At 36.1% G+C, this 19990-nt stretch overlaps 1 protein-coding gene across 3 annotated transcripts in view; it reads right to left on the bottom strand.

The window, feature by feature from the left end:
* Window positions 1–1867: 1867 nt before the first annotated feature.
* SLC25A16 (solute carrier family 25 member 16) overlaps window positions 1868–19990 on the bottom strand; it is a 48812-nt gene continuing 30689 nt past the window's right edge. For 2 of the 3 annotated variants that reach the window (XM_082715028.1, XM_082715029.1), the window contains 5 exons: window positions 13053–13174; window positions 12690–12756; window positions 8001–8163; window positions 4817–4885; window positions 1868–3842 (listed from right to left, as the gene is read on the bottom strand). In XM_082715028.1, coding sequence (XP_082571154.1) covers window positions 3686–3842; window positions 4817–4885; window positions 8001–8163; window positions 12690–12756; window positions 13053–13174 — 578 coding nt within the window. In that variant the 3' untranslated portion in view covers window positions 1868–3685. Of the gene's footprint in view, window positions 3871–4816; window positions 4886–8000; window positions 8164–12689; window positions 12757–13052; window positions 13175–19990 lie in introns of all 3 variants that reach the window. The other variant, XM_082715030.1, reaches the window with a different exon arrangement.

Raw genomic sequence — 19990 nt, forward strand, 5'->3', positions numbered from 1 at the left:
TCCCCGCTGAGCAGAGAACCTGATGCGGGACTCGATCCCAGGACCCTGAGATCATGACCTGAACCGAAGGCAGCGGCCTAACCCACTGAGCCACCCAGGCGCCCATCTCTCTCACTCTTTTTAAAAGCTTTTCTTTATTTGACAGAGAGAGAGAGAGAGAGAGACAGCGAGAGAGGGAACACAAGCGGGAAGTGGGAGAGGGAGAAGCAGACTTCCTGCTGAGCAGGGAGCCCCATGTGGAGCTTGATCCTAGGACTCCCGGATCATGACCTGAGACAGACGCTTAACAACTGAGCCACCCAGGTACCCCACATAGTCCTTACCTCTTGATGGGATGAGTGTTAATGACACATAAGAAGAGCAGGTGAGATGGAATGTATTGTTGGAAAATGTAATCTGACAAAATGCCCCCTATCAGATTGAGGAAGGTCTCTTCTGTTCTAATGTTACTGGTTTATATAATGAATCCATAGTGAATTTTCCAAGTACTTTTCCTGCATTCATCGAAGGATTTTCTCTTTTATGCTGTTATTACTGGAAATCACACTATTGACTTTAGATTATTAAACCATTTGGTAATCCTAGGATAAATTCAACTTGATTATGCTATAATAAACTTTTTATGTATCACTGGGTTTAATTTGCTAGTATGTTACCTACTTTATTTATTTAATTTTTTTTTTAAAGTAATGTCTACACCCAACTCATGACCCCAGAACCAAGAGTTGCATGCCTGATTTGCTATGTTGTTAAAAATTTTTCCATCCTTACTTTTGAAAGACACTGTCTGTATCTTTCAGTACCAAACTCTTTAATTTCAGCTCAGGTCTTGATTTCAGGGTTGTCTTTTCAATTGTTCTTCCCATGTGCCTATTTCTCCCCACTGAACATAAAGTCTCCAAAAACATGGGCTGAGCCATCCTTCTTCAATAAACATCATTGGGCATCCATTATGGTGCCTCACCCTGTCCTCCTTGTAGGGGATGAAGGCAGAGCTCAACCCTTGAGAGAACCAACTCAGGGGAAATAGGTAAACAAGCAGTTACCATAAAGTGTAGGACATACTCTATTAGAGAAATACCTGACATTAGATGCTGTTGGACATCCAAATCAGACTGAAAGTACAGCTAACAGACTTCCCAAGGTAAGCTATCCATAATGCTAATAATGCCTGACACACAACAGGTGCCGAACAAATGGATGTTGAATACCCAGAGGGGAAAGAGGGGAAGATATTATTATATATACCTATTAACTTTTCTAAATCCATACCCATGTGACCTAGGAGTGGTACCTCACTTATCAATCCCTATGGGACAGTGGTCTGTCCCATTCTATAGATCAAAGGGCTATTCCCACAAAAGGCAGGAAGAGTAACAGTGGAAATCAAAACAGAAACAGTCGGGGCGCCTGGGTGGCTCAGTGGGTTAAGCCACTGCCTTCGGCTCAGGTCATGATCTCAGGGTCCTGGGATCGAGTCCCGCATCGGGCTCTCTGATCAGAAGGGAGCCTGCTTCCTCCTCTCTCTCTCTGCCTGCCTCTCTGCCTACTTGTAATCTCTCTCTGTCAAATAAATAAATAAAATCTTTAAAAAAAAAAAAACCAGAAACAGTCAATCCTCAGTGGAAGATAACCTGGCAAGATACACTTTGGGTCATCAATCTGAAATAAATCAAATAAATATTAAATACAGTCATTATTTTAAATACTCTTACATTCTAACTACTTATGTTTAGCATTTGTGCTTCAATGAGGTGAATAGTTTTTTTTAATTTAATTTTATTTTTTCAGTGTTCCAACATTCATTGTTTATTCACGACAATGAACAGTTTTTTTTTTAATAATGTGAACAGTTAAAAAGGAGAAATAATGGCCAAAATACAAATAAAATTTATTTTTAATATCCTATGTATTCTATAATAGACATAGAATGCAAATTTTTATTTAAAAAAATATTTGCAGTCCTCTTTTATTGATAACATAACTGAGATACTTATTTCATACATTTAAATTATCTTGAGATTTGATAACAATATTTAGCTACAATGTAGCCCAGAAATGAAAATATACAAAATAGTTTTAAGAACACATGTATTTCTACTTGTGGGTACACTTACAAATCATACAAAGATACATATTCATTTTTAAATAAAGACTTTGAAAATGAAACCAGTTCATCTAATTTTTACCAAGTTATGACAAAAAAATCTTTTATGCAAACAAAATTAAAACTGAAGCAGAAATAACACTTTCAACTTAGTTTTCTAATACATCAATTAGATGGTAACTAGACTTACTGTGATGATTATTTTGCAGTAAATACAAATATTGAATCATTACATTGTGCACCTGAAACTAATATATTGCTATATGTCAATTTTACCTCAATAGAAATATTATAAAGTTAGAACAATTAAAAGTTTGCATTGATCAAAAAGAATCACATCAATTCTACAAATCACTACTTCTGAGGACAGAACCATAATTGTTCCCTTCTCATTATTGTCATGCTTACAATAAAAGATAAAAGGTAATCAAAACACAGTAAATGGAACTCTTATATTTTAAACCATTTTAACATAAAGAATAGTAATTAAATCATGTCTTACATTTCTACTTAAGGTTATATTGCACTAAAATTATTTTACATGGAAGAACTAGTTGATGTATCATGACAAAATACCTTACATTCTTTGACATACACATCTTATATTAATGGATATTTCACAGTCCACTTAAATAAATTTTCTAGTGTATACCAAATCACCTAACAAAAACAAATTTATAATGCTAATCTGTTTTGAGAGCAAAGATATTCAGTATTTATTATTACTGCCTTTGGGAAATACATTGACTTTTAGAAACAAATTTAAGTCAGTCATAGTACCTAGTACCTAGTAATAACATTTGAGCAATACCTGAAAATTCTTCATTTATTGTTGAGTTTTTTCAAGGCTAATTTTTAAATACAACATTTATTTTATTTAAAAACAAAGAGAAAAGTGTCAGTCCCTTTATGCAGTGGAGCAGAATTATGAGAAAAGAGATAATGAGAATAATCTTCAATGCTGGCATCTAAACTACATATTTGTAAGGTTTTTTTTTTTTAATTTTCTTATTTTTAGTAATCTCGACACACATAGTGGGGTTCAAACTTATGATCCCGAGATTAAGAGTCACATGCTTTTCTGGGTGGGCCAGCCAAGCACCAACCCCTCAAGCTATGTTTTACATAACTTAAAAATTCAGTTTTCACCATTCTGCTGCAATATAACCAAGCCTATTTATTATAATCATAATAAATAATCGTAGAGTCTTTGAAAATCATGATTATAATTAAAACTTGGAATTAAAGCATGATAAAGCTAATGGCAACCTCTTAAATCCCATTTTAAGTTAGTTCTACTTCCAAGTAACACTTTAAAATAGATTCAAATAACCTAACTGATTAGCCAGCATCAGCTTAGGAATTTTTTTCAATGTTCTAAGGTATAACATTTGGCATCAAAAAGCACAGTAAGCACTTCTGATTTGTGACGAATAAAAAAAAAATCAAGTACTAAAAAACCAGTGGTTCCTGTGACAAGGCAAATATCCCCCTTCAAGTAATGTTCCTCCGAAAATTAAAGTAACATTTTGTTTCTCCCTCTGAGATTTTATTAAGAAAAAGAAAACGTGATTTTCATTAGTTGAGGTGAAAAAGCTGCTTCATAAGTTCATATGTTGTGAAAGCCACTGCTTGAGAGGGAACACAGCGAATATAATTAAGAGATAAACCACGATATAATCCTTTTCGAATTCCATGGTGTCCATAGACATACTTCATAGTCTCCCACATGGTACTGAAAGATAATGATTAAATGACAAAACCATTATACCCACTCATGAAGAGACAATTTCAGGAACCATAATAGCATTTTTTAAAAAGATTTTATTTATTTGATAGAGAGACACAGCATGAGCGGGGTCAGAGGGACAAGCAGACTCCCCGCTGAGTGCCATGCCTGGATGGATACAGGGCCCAATTCCAGGACCCTGACATCATGACCTGAGCAAAGTCAGATGCTTATCCAACTGAGCCACCCAGGCGCCAAACCTCCAATAACAGCATTTTTTTTATTTGATACAGAGAGAGATCACTAGCAGGTAGAGAGGCAGGCAGAGAAAGAGGGGGAACCAGGCTCCCTCCTGAGCAGAGAGCCCTATGCCAGGCTCTACCCTAGGACCCTGAGATCATGATCTGAACCAAAGGCAGAGGCTTAACCTCCTAGTCACCCAGGCACCCCATAACAGCATTTTTAAAAGAAGCCAAAATGCCATATTAAATAGCTTTTGGAAGGCAAGTATAAAAACAAGCTGAAAATAATATAATAAAAAATTTTTAAGGGGCGTCTGGGTGGCTCAGTGGGTTAAAGCCTCTGCCTTCGGCTCAGATCCGGGATCGAGCCCCGCATCAGGCTCTCTGCTCAGCAGGGAGCCTGCTTCCCCCTTCCCGCCACCTTCCTCTCTGCCTACTTATGATCTCTCTGTCAAATAAATAAATAAAATCTTTAAAAAACAAGCAAACAAACAAAAACCCCACCAAGCTAAAAATTCACAATAAAGCAGCAATTCATTCCAAACAAGTACAAGCATTATATACAGAACTGCCAGGCTCATTAGTTCAATCTAATTTGTTTGGACTATGTCTGTAATATTTACTGGCAACACTATCTCATAATAATATCTGGACAACTAGTAAGACCATAGTCCTATTTCCCTACTCACTTTAAACATTACATTTCCTAAAGAAAATGAACAATGACAGAGAACTTACAGGCACTTTTCAAATTCTGGAAGAACAGTTCCTAACTGCATTCGCCGACGAGTTACATCAAATGGGTAGCTAGAAGAAAAAGGCAGGACTTAAAAATGATTTTTAGTGTTCTACTCAACAATTATTGACTACAAAGCCCTATATATTATTTCCCTAGAAAAGAATGTGTTCCTATGTTTTTTTTTGTTTCAGGAGTCCGTATATAAGTCCATAAGGTCTTGCTTTTGCTATGTGGTTCCATTGGTTTAGATGATTCTTTTCTCTCAGCATTACAATACAGTGTTCTATTTATTCCTCAAGGCCAAATTAAATGCTACTTTCTGAAGACTCAAATTGGGTATTTTTGATTGCTGGAAGCTAAGACACAGTTTGTCAACTTTGGCACTATGAACATTTTAGGCTGGGTAATTCTTAATTGTGCGGGGTCTGTCCTGTGCTGCAAGTGCAACCCTGGCCTCTGCCGACTACATGCCAGCTATGACCGTCAAAATTGTCTCCAGTCATTAATAAATGTCCACTGGGGGCAAAATCACCCCCAGATGAGAACCACTATTCTATGAGCATTCAGCAAGTCCCCCAGTATACAGTAGACCAACAAAAATTTTTCCTTAAGGACAAAAACCAACAACACACATATTGCATTTAGAAGACAGAGAAAATGCTATGTAAAAAAAAAAAAAAAATTACCTGAAATGAAATTTATAAAAGTAATTTCTTATAGGAGTGGGACCACAAGTGATTTTTTAAAATTACTTTTATTTTGCTAATATTGACCACTCGTGTTAGGTCCTATGCCAAACAATTTATGTAAATTATCTCATTGTATCTTCACAACTACGTGAAATAGGTACTATTATACCAACATTAGTCAATTGAATCTTAGAGACATTCTCCAGTGTGACAAAGCTGTTTTCTACTTTCCTATTCAAAGATTTCCATGGTACACACTGTATACCTAAATGATATGTAACAAAAATAATATACCTTTATATACAATTCTATTTTCAATGAAATGTTATAATTGAAAAGAAACTATGTTTTTTAATTGAACAGTTTAAAAAATAACATTACCAGTCACTGAAGTTCCATATGTATTTCAATAGCATCTCCAGGAATTATTTTTTTAAGGGGGATAGTAAGAGGAAGAAACTTTATGAGAATTAAGGGACAAAAACCTCAACCTGAAGGATTCAGTTTCCAAACAGGGAAAGACGTAAGTGAGTATAAGGAATTGGTTAGTAGAAAGGAGAGAATGGAAAAAGACCAAGTGCAGGGAGTAGAACAAGGGAAATAACGGAAAGAAAGAAAAGGCACATTAGACAATGCTCTACAGTAAAAAATAAGACAGAGTGATAACTAGGAATGTGAAAATTGACTTCAAGATATTACCAGGGCTAGAAGATTAATAGTTATCAGTAATGAATAAGAAAGTTAGGAGCTGAAGATTGTCACCAAGAGGAAGAGAAGAAAGTACAACCTGGACTATGGAGTTTGCACTGATGGCAGAAGTCCAAGTAGAAACATCCAAGAGCTTGCTAGAGAAGTAATAGAGAGTCAGTAACAAAGACTTAAATAGAATTTGTTATCTGTGCAGAAGTGACCACTGAAACCATAAATATAGATGAGATATTCTAGGTGTCTATGGGAAGAGCAGAGGACTAAAGTCAGGCTGGGCCTTAACAAATCAGCATGAATAGGTAGCAAGATGAGGATATGAATGAAGAAAATAACAGAGAGGTTACTGTTACAAAAACCCAGAACTAGAACAACTGAAAGGAAGCAAAAGAACCGAAAGGGAGCCTTCGGATTTGGTAAGAGTCAACAGGTACAGAATACAGTTTAAGAAAAGAAGTGGGAAAGAAAGGACCAATTTTAAGAATCTAAATTGGAAGTGAGTAGTAAAGCATAAAGGCAGTAAAAATAAGAAGAGAATCAGGGAGCTGGAGGTTTTCTGAAAATGAGCAAGGTTCCACAGTCAGGTTTATAAAAGTAAATCATACACCTTTTCTTCTTGACCTTCAACCTCATACGATTAGCTTCCACACAAAGGTACACTGAATCTGCTTTTGCAAAGGTGATCTTTTCATTGTAAAATCTAATAAAAACCTTACATTTTGGGACTTATTTTACTATGATTTTTCCTTACCATTGGATACTTTTTTTTTTTTAAGATTTTATTTATTTATTTGACAGAGAGAGAGAAATCACAAGTAGGCAGAAAGGCAGGCGGGGGGGGGGGGGGGTAGCAGGCTCCCTGCTGAGCAGAGTCAGAGGCTTAACCCACTGAGCCACCCAGGCGCCCAGATACCCTTTTTTGCCTTTGTGACACTACTTCCTCTTTTTCACGATACTCCTCAAGTCACAGAAAGCTTTTCTTCTTGTTCCTGAAAAGTTCCTGCTTCCTAGTGTGCCAGCCTCTTTGATCTCATCTAATCAATCTCTCTTGGGCTGGGAAATTCTTAGAAATCACCTTCCCAATTACAGTACAGTAATACCTTTGTCTGTATTCCCACTACAACTTCTATTAAGATATAATTCTATTGTATTGCCACTGTCTTAAGAATATAGGGTTTTGAAGCAATAACTTTGTTTTGCCTTCAGCAAAAGTCCTAAAGTCTAGTACACTGCCTGGCACAAAAGAACCCTTCAAGATTTAGTGCAAGAGAAGTGTCTCCTTACACACACACACAGAACTCAGATTTCAGAAACTCATAAAGGCAAATTCATAAGAAAATATGTATGATGACCATACTTAATAATTCTTTCTACCTTGCTTTTTTAATCTTTCTTTCATTAAAAAATTTTTTTAAGGATTTTATTTAATTTTTTTAAAGGATTTTATTTTTAAGTAATTTCTACACCCAATGTGGAACTCGAACTTACAAGTCCAAGATCAAGAATCACATGCTATATGGACTGAACCATCCAGGTGCCCCTCTTTCTTTCTTTTAAATGAATGCACAGGAATCTGGATGGGTTCAAATTAACTTGGTCAATTTGGCACCTTATTATTTACAAAATGCTTAAAGTGCTACATCTGGAAAAATGTATTAGATTACAGCTTATATTTTGCAAGGGATCCTGTGTTTAAATTATCTATTAGAAAAAATAAAATGATTAACTAATGCTGAAAATCAAGACTGAAACTGTGATTAGATTGAATTAAGATGATGAAGAAACTTACGATATTGTCTGTGCTATTGCTCCAGCAACACCACCACAAAGTAAGTTTATGTGGGTTTTCAAAACTAAGACATTAGGATTGTCTGATGAAGGTCTGCCAAGAAGGGTAGGAGCATGGGAAAGCCCAACACTCTTTAAGGTACCAAAAGTAAAAAATGAAACACCTGAAAAACAAAATATAGATTCACCATGATGCTTAATATTACATGAGTCATAAAAAGACACTATTCTTCATAATAAACAATTAAGGAACAAACTATACATTTCCTGATTTCTGATGTTTGGGTTATTCTATAAGAAAAAGGTTTAATTAACATTTATAAATAACCTAAAGATGACAAAATAACCACCTATAAAAAGTATAGCCGTGGTTTTCATACACTAATATATACTTCAGTTTATTGAATAAAGGCAGTAGTTGGTTATAAATGCCACTTTATTAATAGAATTAAATAGTTTCCAAGGTTTCACATGGGTGAAAGTTAAAATTCATGACTAATAATTACAAGTAAATATGACAACTTATATAAATATTAACAATGATGGTGATAAGATAAAAAAAACTTCAGGAGTGACAAAGAATTGTTATTTTAACTCAGCGTCTAATTTTGTCTTCAGGGCAGAGTTGTAACCATGAAAGAAATGTTCATATTGGATCACAAGACATGTGAAATCTAATAAATATTAATTTATCAATAACATGTACTTGGTGCTTGCTGAACATTTACATGATTTTATAATAGACCCATTAAAGTCTATATTAACAAAATCAAGAATGGAATTCAAGCAATTCTAATAATTTTTAACTTTTTTTTTTAAGATTTTATTTATTTATTTGACAGAGAGAGAGATCACAAATAGGCAGAGAGACAGACAGAGAGAGAGATGAGGAGAGACAGGCTCCCTGCTGAGCAGAGAGCCCAATGTGGGACTCGATCCCAGGCCCCTGGGATCATGACCTGAGCCGAAGGCAGAGGCTTAACCGACTGAGCCACCCAGGCGCCCCCAAGCAATTCTAATAATTAAACATTACTCAAGATAACTTGATATCTACTAAATTGTAAAATATATTTAAAATATTCTTGATGCTTAACAAGAAATGAGCACTAACAAAAATTCAGTCTAGGTGAATACCTCAATATATACATTTATTCTTTATACAAAATTCTTATTACAGTATTTTGAACTGGTGATATATAATTTTAGAATATTCATATACTTTTATATTTGGGAAGTCTATTTTAAAGTCAATCTAAAATCTGAAAAGGTTCATAATGAGGAAATTAATTGCAGGTTAAAAGTAAGTTAAAAAATTAGAAATATCTAAATGATGTGGAATAGTATTCAGTGAAATATGACAACTAATAAAAATGACATTTGTAAAGAATATTCAAACATATGAAAAATGTTTGGGAAATGGGGAAAAATGAAGAAACAAAATTATGTATATATATAATTAGGTTAAAAATATTTTAAAAACAAAAAACTTAGAGAAGAAAATAGAGCAAAAAATTATAAAGTTCTGCTTCCAACATAACAGCAATATAGGTACTCTGAATGACTATGTCATTGCTATTGGACTTCCAAAAAGGCTGAAAAGGTCTTTGAGAACCCCAGCACCATAGCCTTCCAAAAATATAAGCTGGAACCCACTAGGGAGTTGTGGGCCCATGAGAGAGGTGAAGTAACTCTAAATAATGAAGCCAATAGCAGAAAGCTATTGAGATGGATCTTGCCACTGGGTCTGCAGAAGATGGAATCACTGGGTCTGAAACTTGGGAGATTAAGATCAAGTAATGGACTCATAATTAAAGACCAACAACCATAGAAAGGGGCAAGTAAATTTATACAAAACAGTGGGTAAGAGTTCAGAAAATAAGCAAACAAGAAAGAAATTTTTAAAAACATAAAAAGAAAAGCCCACGGGTAGAAATCAAATAACAAAGTATAGAAACAAGTACAAATTTTTAAAAATACCCAATTACATAATGATTGCAAAAGGAATACCTAAAACACGAAGACATGAAAAAGCAGCAAATAAAAAGCTGAAAATACACTAGGCAAATACTCATGGTTTTGTTTGAAAAGCAAAAGTGTATGGTTATGCTTTAAAAGAAAAAGCATACAGGGCTCCTGGGTGGCTCAGTGGGTTGAGCCTCTGCCTTTGGCTCAGGTCATGATCTCAGGGTCCTGGGATCGAGTCCCACATCGGGCTCTCTGCTCAGTGGAGAGCCTGCTTCCTCCTCTCTCTCTGCCTGCCTCTCTGCCTACTTGTGATTTCTCTCTCTGTGTGTCATACAAATAAATAAAATCTTTAAAAAAAAAAGCATAGAGCATATTTCAGAATACTGAAATACTGTAGATGAAATAAAATGGATTTGCTTTAAAACAATTTGGGATGAGAGTGGAGGGAGTATTTAGGGGCATAGGTGAAAAAAGATTGGTAGTGAGTTGATCATTGTTGAAGGTAGATGCTAGGTGCATGGTAGCTCAGTATACTATTATCTACTTTTGAACATGTTTGAAAATTTCCACATTTTAAGTAAAAACAATGAATAAAATAAACTCATGGGATACAGCTGAAGTAGGATTTAGCAGGGGAAAGACTTTATTAGGGAAAAAAAACCCCAAAGGTTGAAAATAAATGAGGTAAGCATCCAGCTGAAGAATAAACCTAAGGAAGGAGATAATTAAGAAATGAGTAAGAATCAATGAAATGGAAAATAAAGGTAGACTAGAGAAGAAAACAAAAGCCAAAACTGATTCCTTGCAAAAATCTAATAAATGATTAAACAAATAAAAATGAAAAAAGGACAATAGAACAGATGTAAAAAAAAATATGAAATAAGGGAAATCTTTAGTCAAAAAAAAAAAAGGAAACTAATACAAAAGGGTCAAGTTCAAAATGGTAAAGAAAGGTATGAATTACCGAAAATGGTCCACAAAAGATAGAAAATCTGAATGGTTCTACAACCATTTAAGAAATTAGACCAGTATTTAAGAATCATCCACAATGAGGAGTGCCTGGGTGGCTCAGTGGGTTAAAGCCTCTGCTTTAGGTCATGATCTCAGGGTTCTGGGATCAAGCCCCGCATTGGGCTCTCTGCTTAGCAGGGAGACTGCTTCCTCCTCTCTATCTGCCTGTCTCTTTGCCTACTTGTGATCTCTGCCTATCAAAATAAATAAATAAAATATTTTTTAAAAAATCATCCACAATAAAAACTTTCAAAAAACAGATAATTCTAATCATTTTATTAGAGATTATTCCTGAAGATGGAAAATGAGGAAATTCTCTTCAACTCATTTGTAAGACCTATATAATTTTGATACCCAAACCACAGAAGGATATTACAAAAAGAAAATTACAAGCTAATCTCATTTAGGAATACAGACGTAAAACTTCTAAGAACAATAAGCAAACTTAATTCAACAGGACATAAAAAGGTCATTTTTTCATAATCAATTTGGGTTGATCTTAGAACACCTATTATGACCATTCATCATATTAACAGATTAAAGGAAAAACTGTATGACCACATTCGTAAATATAGGAAAGGATGTCTAATAAAATTCAACATCAATTCACATAAATTTTCACCAAAACTTCCTTTATGCCATATATGAACATTATGCTAAGTAAAGAAGTATTACAAACAGTCCCTTTAAAATCATTAAGGAGCTAAAATGCCCAGTAACTTCACTTCTGTTCACTGCTATACTGTAGGTCCTTAGCTGTTATAGTAAGCTAAGATAAACATAAATAAATAAGGAAATAAGGGTTAGAATGGAAATAAGAAAAATGGTATTATTTGTACAGGATATGAATTTCCCACACAGAAACCCCAAAGCATCTATAAGTAATGTAGCAGCTGGCTATAATATCAATAAGTAGGATAATGGCTAGCTATAGGGTCAGATAAAATTAAATCAAACAACAAACTGAAATGCAATTTTCTAAAAGACACAACACAGCTTATATGGTATCTATAAATATATCTAACAAAAATGTGCAAGATCTGTATAAAATTTCATTCAAAATCCCAACAAGGGTTTTTGTGCCATATCAAAAACTAATTCTAAAAAGTGCATAGAATAAGAGAATATCTATAGTTCTTATTTTCCTTTAAAAAAAAAAGAAAAGGTTTCCCTCTCTCTCTCTGCCTCCCTTTCTGCCTGCTTGTGATCTCTCTCTGTCAAATAAATAAATAAAATCTTAAAAAAAAAAAAAAAAAGAGAGAAAAGGGGTGCCTGGGTGGCTCAGTGGGTTGAAGCCTCTGCTTTCAGCTCAGATCATGGTCTCAGGGTCCTGGGATCGAGCCCCCCACTGGGCTCTTTGCTGGGCGGGGGGCCTGTTTCCCTCTCTCTCTCTGCCTCTCTCTCTGCCTGCTTGTGATCTCTCTCTCTCTGTCAAATAAATAAATAAGATCTTAAAAAAAAAAAGAAGGTAAAGGGACTTGTCCTACCAAATATAAAGATTCATAAAATTGCACCTATTATGTTCAGAAGTACCACTGCAGATCACTGGGGAAAGGAGGGGCTATTTAATAAATGGTCCTCGATCAAATGATTATCCTCAAGGAAGAAAAAAATAAATCCAGAGTGAATAAGGACTTGAATACAAAATGCTAAAATTTAAAAATCATTCTTAAAAAAGAATAAGAGATCAAGATTCTGGCAAATTTGAAAATACCTGCATATGGAGCCATTCCTAATATAGTGGGCATCAGACCTCTGTAAAATCCAAGGAAACCTCCTTCCTTTTGAATGAAGAAAAATTAGAAGGAAGATTACATTGTGCTTAGTATGAAAACATCAAAAAACAAAAGCATACATTCCAATGAAAAAATTATTTTGGAACCCCCCCGAAACATAGATGTGTCACAATTATTAATATCAATAACCATAAACAAAAGAGTTTAGGTAACATTCAAATTATCAGTGGAGCTTGAGACTCTTGATCTTGGGGTCAAGAGTTCAAGCCCCATGTTGAACATGGAGCTTACATAAAAAAGAGGGGGGCACAATAAAGGTGAGAAAAGTAAATGTGAAATACCTTTGCATAAATCGTTTTGAATGCATGAATAATTCCTGTGTAAGTGTGTTCCCCTTTCACCTGGAATGCTAGGCGTACTCTCACCATGTCAAGAGGGTAAGTACAGATAACTGCTGTCATACCTGAAAAAAAGTAGAAACTTAAATGTAAAATCATATATATGTATCTTCCTATCATTAGGAGTGCTCTCGAATTACAGCAATGTTGAAAACCCAATACAATAAATATTACTGATAGAATATCATCAGCTGAAAAACAGCATTGTAAGCAAAGGGTCAATCTGTAAAGTCTTTTCAAATTCTTCTCACTGTGAACTTTTATTATTAACACAAAAATAGTACTATGAGCATTTTAAAAAATTCTATTTCTTGTCTATTCCCAGGTAAGATACCAGATAGAAGAAACCATCTCCTAGAACTAGGCAAGATATTTGACTTTTTATTTACTATCTCTGATCCTAAAATGAAGAGATGCTTTACTTATCAAAGGAATTATTTTTTTGTAAGATTTTATTTATTGAGAGAGTGAGCACATGCACAGGGGCAGGGGGAAAGGGAAATGCAGAAGCAGACTCCGCACTGAGCAGGGAGCATGGCTCAATCCCAGGAAACTAGGATGATGACCTGAGCCAAAGGCAGACACTTAACCCACTGAGCGACCCAGGCGCCCCTTAGAATTCTTATAAAAATATTTTAAAGGCATTTTTTTTAAACTTCAAAGCAGGATCATTATTTTCTTCTTAGTATTTTTGAAAATTTGTTGTTGATGAAACATAATAAAAATATAAATGCTCATAGTCCTAGAAAAATTTGTTTTAGGAATAAAAATCCAATAAGCAGATTTAGTATTAAGTTCTAGATTTTCATCAATAAATACAATTTTCAAATTGCATGAACTATCCAGGTGGGCTATTTTTTAAAAATCTTTTTTTTTTTTTAAAGATTTTTTATTTATTTATTTGACAGAGAGAGAGATCACAAGTCGGCGGAGAGTCGGGCAGAGAGAGAGAGAGAGAAGCAGGCTCCTGCTGAGCAAAGAGCCCGATGCGGGGCTCGATCCCAGGACACTGAGATCATGACCTGAGCCGAAGGCAGCGGCTTAATCCACTGAGCCACCCAGGCGCCCCAAATCTTTTTTTTTTTTTTTTTTAAGATTTTATTTATTTGTCAGAGAGAGAGAGTGAACACATGCAGACAGAATGGCAGGAAGAGACAGAGAGAGAAGCAGGCTCCCTGCTAAGTAAGGAGCCCGATGTGGGACTCGATCCCAGGAACGCTGGGATCATGACCTGAGCTGAAGGCAGACGCTTAACCAACTGAGCCACCCAGGCGTACCAATTTTTTAATTAAATCATGTATTTTTAAAATAAGTATTACTTTTTTAAAATTTTAATTCCAGTACAGTTAACATAGTGTTAGTTTAGGGTATACAATAATAGTTTCAACAACTCTATACATTCTTAGGAGCTAGAGAATATTCTCTAGCTCTATGTATGTTGTTGCAAATGACAAGATTTCATTCTTTTTTTATGCCTAAAATAATATTCCAGTGTGTGTATGTATGTCTCACATCTTCTTTATCCATGCTTCTATTGATGGATACTTGGACTGCTTCCATAATTTGGCTTTTTTAAATAATGCTGCAATAATCATGAGAGTGCATACATCCTTTGGAATTAATATTTTTGTATTCTTTGGGTAAATATGCAGTAGTGGAATTACTGGATCATATGGTAATTCTACTTCTAATTATTTGAGGAACTTCTATACTGTCTTCAACCAGTTTGTGTTCCCACCAACAGTGCACGAGGGATCCTGTATCTCCATAGCCTTGCCGATACCTGTTTCTTGAGTTATTTTAGCCATTCTGGTCAAAGTGTGAGGTGATATCTCATTGTGGTTTTGATTTGCATTTCTCTGATGATGAGTGATGTTGAGGATCTTATGCGTCCACTGGCCATCTGCATATCTTCTTTGGAGAAATGTCTGTTCATGTCTCTGTCCATTTTTTAATTGGATTATTTGGTTTTTGTTTTTTTTTTTTATGTTGGGTTGTATCAGTTCTTTATATATTTTGGATACTAATGTTTTATTGGATATATCATTTGCAAATGTATTCACCCATTCGGTAAGTTGTCTTTCAGTTTTTGATAGTTTACTATGCAGAGCTTTTTGATTATTATTATTTTTTAAACTTTTTAAAAGATTTTATTTATTATTTGAGAGAGAGAGTGAGAGACAGCACGAGCAGAGTGAACAGCAGAGGGAGCAGCAGAGGGAGAAGGAGAAGCAGGCTCTCCATCAAGCAGGGAGCCCCATGCAAGGCTGGATCCTAGGACCCTGAGATCATGACCTAGGGGAAGGTAGATACTCAACCAATTGAGCCACCCAAGCGCCAGAATTTATGTGAAGTAATGTAATTTAATTTTAAATACGAGCAATACTTTAGATCAAAATTAGCCTAATGATGGTCATTAGGTTCCACAGGTTTGACTGTGGAAGAAAAGGCTGATTTATGATTAGCATATCTGTGGTATAGCTGTGACATTTTAATCCTTACATATTTAGTTTGCCCATAACAATAAAGACTATGTGCCAAGCACACCACATCAGGTGCCTTACAAATACCACCTCTAATACATGCCAAACACCACCAATAATCCTACAAGGTAGAAGATGGATATTATTTTTTTTAAAGATTTTATTTATTTATTTGACAGACAGAGATCACAAGTAGGCAGAGAGGCAGGCAGAGGGGGGTGGGGGGAGCAGGCTCCCTGCTCAACAGAGAGCCCCATTTGGGGCTCAATCCCAGGACCCTGGGATCATGACCTGAGCTGAAGGCAGAGGCTTTAACCCACTGAGCCACCCAGGCACCTGAAGATGGATATTATTATTACTGCTTTACAAATTCAGAATACTGAGGTTCAAATCAGTTAAGTAACGACCAAATTCATAGTTTTCTGTATCAAAGAATAGGATTCAAAACAAAGTTTTCTGGCTCATCCCATGACATATGTTGCTTTCTTGTAATTTTGTTTTATTATTCAACATTTGCTTAGTGATTTTTAAACTTAATTTTTTATTTCAGAAATTCTAGTTGTCTTCTTACTTGCTTTAGGTGGCTTAACATGAAATAGCTGAATTTACAAAGTGGCAAATGATAAATTGGTAGAAAATGAGTGCATTCAGAAATCAGAAATGGAAAACAGGGCATTAGCTTAAAAGTTGCACAACCATGAGTCAGAAAAGTAATTGGCAAGAACTTAAGTCAGACTGAGGAATGGGCATAACCTAATTGTACGTCAGAGAATGGCAAAAAATAATACCAACGATTACTGGAATGCTAAACTTGTGATCTAGTTTCATAATATTTTAGCCATCTTTTTTTTTTTTAAAGATTTTTATTTATTTGACAGAGAGAGAGAGATCACAAATAGGCAGAGAGACAGGCAGAGAGAGGGGGAAGCAGGCTCCCTGCTGAGCAGAGAGCCCGATGCGGGACTCAATCCCAAGACCCTGAGATCATGATCTGAGCCAAAGGCACAGGCTTAACCCACTGAGCCACCAAGGCACCCCTATTTTAGCCATGTTTTCATATTTTTTTTTAATTAAAAAGAAAAAAAATCAATCTAATCTTCCTAAAGAAAAACAAAACCTGTTAATATCTGTTAAGAAAAAACAACGAGCGTTGGGGGGATGGGCGGCACCTGGATGGCTCAGTTGGTTAAGCAGTTAAGCAGTTATTAAGCAGTTAAATGTCTGCCTTCAGCTCAGGTCATGACCCAGGCAGGGCCCTCAGCTGGAGGCCCCTGTCAGGCTCTCTGCTCAGTGGGAATGTGGTTCTCCCTTTCTTTGCTGCTTGTACTGCTTGTACTTTCTGTCAAATAATAAATAAAATTAAAAACAAAAAAGAAAAACCCTTTAAAAAAAGCAACATCAGGGGGTGCCTGGATGGCTCAGTTGGTTAAGTATCTGCCTTCAGCTCAGGTCATTATCCTAGCATCCTGGGATGGAGCCCCACATGGGGTTCTCTGCTCAGCAAGGCGTCTGCTTCTCCCTCTCTCCCTCTGCCCACTCATGCTTCCTTTTCTCTCTCCATCTCTGAAATAGCTAATAAAATTGGGGAGCCTGGGTGGCTCAGCCGGTTAAGCATCTGCCTTCAGCTCAGATCATGATCTCCGGGTCCTGGGATTGAGCCCTGCATCGGGCTCCCTGCTCAGCAGGGAGTCTGTGTATCCCTCTCTCTCTGTGGTTCCCCCTGCTTATGAGCTCTCTCTCTGTGTCAAATAAATAAAATCTTTAAAAATAATAATAAAATATTTTTTAAAAAAGAAACAACAGGCCCAAAATGGAGTCACTTGCGCTAAGCTCATATCACCAGACCAACTCTTAATACTTAACCTAAATGTAGTTTCAACCTTCTCCAGGAACGTGCCCACTCTTTCTTTATCTCTTCCCCGTTCTGGTTATAAAAGTCTTCCAGCCCTCATTTCTACTTGCTAGATGGGATGCTGCCCAATGATGACTTGTTGAAAAAGCCAACCTGATCTTCAAATTTTCTCAGTTGAATGTTGTTACACAGGGATATAAAAATCACCAAGTTTTGTTATTGTTTTTCAATATTCCTGAAAATAACTTAATGATTTCAATGTAATTTTAAGCCCTGGAATGTAAGCAGAGAATTCTTAATAATTTTGCACTCTGAAATCCTGAAAACTAATTAGTGACGTTAAATGTTTACTTATTTTTGGAATGAAGGGGGAGGTAAGAAATATTCTTCTGATAATCATATTTTACCCTTCACTCTAAGTATAAAACTACGAAGCCCTCTACAGGGCTAGATGTAGACTTCTACAAATCCTAACTATGGAAAAAGATTATGATGTCTTACATTGTTCAAACTAAAAATAATATTACAGTGTAAAATAAGTTTGAGGATATCCAACTAAGTTCTGATTTTCCTCACAATGACTATATTAATGCTTTTTCAAAATACCAAAACTCCCTGCTTTGCTGGGGACGTACGCAGGGGTATAGTCTACCTGTCAAGTAATCTAGCACTAGCATTATTTTCTTGGTTTGAACTTTTCTTATTTCAACTAATCTATTTTTAATTTTTAAACTATTTATTTTTTACTTATGATCAAAATTGATCAAATCATCAAAAGAACTTATAAGTATGGACTCTGGAGTGAGCCTGATTGAGTTCAAATTAGACTCTACCTCTAACTAGCTGTGTGACCTTGAGCAAACTACTTAACCTGGGTGTCAACTTCAGAATCTATGAGGGTTTTTATGAAGCTTAAGTGAGTTAATATATGGTTAATATATGTAAATAAATGCTTAATATAATTCCCAACATAAACTAAATATTATATTTAAATGTTAGCTGTTACTATTCTCCCAGTCTTTTTCAAGCTATTCTTTTTTTTTAAGATTTTATTTATTTATTTATTTTTAAAGATTTTATTTATTTAAGATTTTAATTATTTATTTGACAGAGAGAGATCACAAGTAGGCAGAGAGGCAGGCAGAGAGGGGGAAGCAGGCTCCCCGCTGAGCAGAGAGCCTGATGCGGACTCGATCCCAGGACCCTGAGATCATGACCTGAGCCGAAGGCAGAGGCTTTAACCCACTGAGCCACCTAGGCGCCCCGCTATTCATTTTTTCATTCCTTTCTTTTGTGAACCAAATCATTTGTCTGCTCTTTTTACCTGAATTCTTTCATTCTTAATCACTTCCTGCACATCAAGAATTCAAATAAAAACATTTTTTTAATAATATAAAAAGAGGGGTGCCTGGCTGGCTCAGTGGGTTAAAGCCTCTGCTTTCAGCTCAGGTCATGATCTCAGGGTCCTGGGATGGAGCCCCACATCGGGCTCTCTGCTCAGCAGGGAGCCTGCTTCCCTCTCTCTCTCTCTCTCTCTACCTGCCTCTCTGCCTACTTGTGATCTCTGTCTGTCAAAAAAATAAATAAAATTTTGAAGAAAAAAATAATAATATAAAAAGAAAAAGAAAAAGAAACAATGAGAGGACTACTGAAGAAGAATATGTAATAAAGCGGGAAGTCAGCTTGACTGCTGGTAATCAGACTGACATATATATCAGTCATCCACATGGCGACTGGGATTTTTCAATTCATAAACACAGTGTCTCCCATTTTGACCTTTTTTCTTTTTTTTTTTTTTTAAAGATTTATTTATTTGTCAGAGAGAGAGTGAGCGGGAGCGAGCACAGGCAGACACAGTGGAAGGCAGAGTCAGAGGGAGAAGCAGGCTCCCTGCGGAGCAAGGAGCCCAATGTGGGACTCGATCCCAGGACGCTGGGATCATGACCTGAGCCGAAGGCAGCTGCTTAACCAACTGAGCCACCCAGGCATCCCTTGACCTTTTCTCTATACTCACATATCTCTTCATTACTATTCTTTTTTTTTTTTTAAGATTTTATTTATTTATTTGACAGACAGAGATCACAAGTAGGCAGAGAGGCAGGCTGAAAGAGAGAGAGGAAGAAGCAGGCTCCCTGCCTAGCAGAGAGCCCGATGTGGGACTCGATCCCAGGATCCTGGGATCATGACCCGGGCTGGAGGCAGAGGCCCAACCCACTGAGCCACCCAGGCGCCCCCTTCCTTACTATTCTAACTAGCACTGCTTTACAGAGAGGCCAAAAAATTACAATTAAGGGAAATCAGAAACTACCTACCTCTGATAGTGGTGGTGATATTTTTCTTCTTCCCCCATTTTACAACCACAATCCAATACAGAAACCAGTATATCTTCACCTACCAGGAAGCACAAGACTCAATCAAGTTGAGATGTGCCTGCAATTTTTGTGTATGTGCAAAACTTCTCTTTCCCTCCCTTAGTCAAGAAACTGAGGACTTGGGGTGCCTGGGTGGGTCAGTGGGTTAAAGCCTCTGCCGTCGGCTCAGGTCAT

The sequence above is a fragment of the Mustela nivalis genome, assembly GCF_964662115.1.
Source record: "Mustela nivalis genome assembly, chromosome: 2".
NCBI classification, from domain to species: Eukaryota; Metazoa; Chordata; class Mammalia; order Carnivora; family Mustelidae; genus Mustela; species Mustela nivalis.